Source organism: Corvus brachyrhynchos, unplaced genomic scaffold (genome assembly GCF_000691975.1).
Source record: "Corvus brachyrhynchos isolate BGI_N302 unplaced genomic scaffold, ASM69197v1 scaffold56, whole genome shotgun sequence".
Taxonomy (NCBI): domain Eukaryota; kingdom Metazoa; phylum Chordata; class Aves; order Passeriformes; family Corvidae; genus Corvus; species Corvus brachyrhynchos.
This window is the reverse complement of record NW_008238664.1, coordinates 7,603,007-7,605,340: the sequence shown is the minus strand read 5'-3', so window position 1 is coordinate 7,605,340 and position 2,334 is coordinate 7,603,007. Positions and strand designations below refer to the sequence as shown.

The 2,334-nt window shown below is 49.1% G+C and overlaps 1 protein-coding gene across 1 annotated transcript; it reads right to left on the bottom strand.

The window, feature by feature from the left end:
- Positions 1-1,236: 1,236 nt before the first annotated feature.
- On the bottom strand, positions 1,237-2,075 carry LOC108447542 (histone H4). The gene has a single exon (XM_017737807.1). The coding sequence runs from the start codon at positions 2,059-2,061 to the stop codon at positions 1,750-1,752; it is 312 nt and encodes a 103-aa protein (XP_017593296.1). The 5' UTR covers positions 2,062-2,075; the 3' UTR covers positions 1,237-1,749.
- Between the last annotated feature and the right edge of the window lie 259 nt (positions 2,076-2,334).

Sequence of the window (2,334 nt, the reverse complement as noted above, 5' to 3'; positions counted from 1 at the left end):
CCTTGGGCATGATGGTGACGCGCTTGGCGTGGATGGCGCACAGGTTCGTGTCCTCGAACAGCCCCACCAGGTACGCCTCGCTCGCCTCCTGGGGACAGGTGTGGGTGGGGGTTTCTTGCCGCCGCCCGTGGCCGGCGCGCTCTTGCGGGCCGCCTTGGTGGCCAGCTGCTTGCGGGGCGCCTTGCCGCCCGTCGACTTACGCGCCGTCTGCTTCGTGCGCGCCATGGCAAACCGAGGACACCACCTCCAGCGAGAGCGAGAAGCGAATGGAGCTCAGCCGGCCACGCCGGTATTTATAGAGCTGCCTCGCCTCTGATTGGACCGCAGGGAGCGCGATCTCATTGGCTGTCGTAGAATCCCATCCTGGGCCCGAAGTAGCTGAATCTCCGCTCGGAGCTTCTCGACCCCGCAGCTGCGACCCCGCTCTGATCGCAGCGCTCTCGGAGCGAGTGGAGGGCCTAAGATACTTGCACTTTATATTTTCTTTATTTGTGTCTTTGTTTTGTTTCGGTTTGCTTTTTTTTTAAACGATGGGCTGGTTACAAAAGAAAGAAAATGTTCTGTCAGTGCCTACAGAGCTCCTTACATGAATAGGCACGTTATTCCCAAAGCCACAAAGGAAAAGGTGGGCTGGTACCTTGAAACAGAGGTGCTCCAAAAATCCAGTAACACAAGGTCGTAGCTATAAGTATGTAACAAGCTGTAGTGATTAAGATAATTATTAAGCTTTTTTTTTTTCGCGTTTTTCGTGTTCTTATTTCACTAGGAAATTCTGAATGATAACCTTTGCATATCATCAAGCAAAATCGTGATGATGAGACTACTTAAGCAATTAGCACTTTTCTTGGTGAAAGTAATTGAAAATGAACATGGTATTGGTCTACTACTTAATTTCCCCCATACTCACTAAGCTGTGAGAAAACCAGACGTGACCACAAATATTTATAGATACCATTGTTTGAGTGCCAAACGATTTTCAAAGGTTTTTTAAAAAGCGGAATTTTTTTTTTTCCTTTTAATCATGAAGTACTACTTAACTATTCTAGAAACGAGCCCCAGACTGGAGTGCCCTTTCTATGTGAGAATGAGAAAAGTGGTCACACGAGGCTTCTTTTGATACATTTTTTCAAAAGTGTGCTTCTATGTTCATAATTTGCTTTTACTGTCCAGTTCCCTCCCAGACCTTCCCTTTCCTCCTCCCAACCACCTCCCCAAAATGATCTCTAGAATACCATATTGGATTTAGTCTTTTATTTAAAAGTAAATAAATCATGGAGAAGGAAATGAAGGGGGGGATTGAAATATCAAAGGAATCAATCTCAGAGCAACTTCCCCCCTTTTACCTAATCGATAAATTCGTTCCAAATTTATCTACTCAAGTAAACGCAAAGTTTAAGGTACAACATATGGAACAACATTTCTGATTGTTTAAATCGGCGAACGTTTAAAAATTAAGCTTTTTGCTTGATTACAGAGCATTTAAAGTGTTTTCTGTAACAAATTTGGAAAACAAAAAAAATCCCATCTCTTACATAGCAGAAACAATCTCTCTGTTGTCAGCAAAACGACGTATTAGACACTTCTTATGCAATCATGAAGCATAATATTACGTTCAAGATTTAAAATCGGAGAGTCGCGTCCCTACTTAAGACACTAAAAAATGTAACAGCTCTCCTAAAGGAAAACGTAGGTGGCCCTTAAAAGAGCCTTTGGGTTTTTGTCGTGCTGGTCCGGAAAGAGCGAAAAGCTTTAACCACCGAAGCCGTAGAGGGTGCGACCCTGGCGCTTGAGGGCGTAGACCACGTCCATGGCCGTGACCGTCTTTCTCTTGGCGTGCTCCGTGTAGGTGACGGCGTCGCGGATCACGTTCTCCAGGAACACCTTGAGCACGCCGCGCGTCTCCTCGTAGATGAGCCCCGAGATGCGCTTGACGCCGCCGCGCCGAGCCAGGCGGCGGATGGCCGGCTTGGTGATGCCCTGGATGTTGTCGCGCAGCACCTTGCGGTGGCGCTTGGCGCCGCCCTTGCCGAGCCCCTTGCCGCCCTTACCCCGACCAGACATGGCCTTTCTCTGGCAGTACTAAACTCAACGCACTAGACACCGTTCCGCGCCTGTGTATATTGCCGGCGGTCCGACCTGGTTGAGGACTGCGGCGGGAGGCGTGGTCTCGGCCCCAGTCCCCGCCCACCGCGCTCGTCCCGCCTGTTCTCCCCGCTTTCTCTATCGCGCAGCCCGCGAGCAGAAAATTGCGGGATTTGTGTGGATTTCCCTTCCCCGAGGCACAATGGGTTCCGTGCTCCTCTCGCTTCTCGGTGCCTTTCTTGTGTTTCAGAT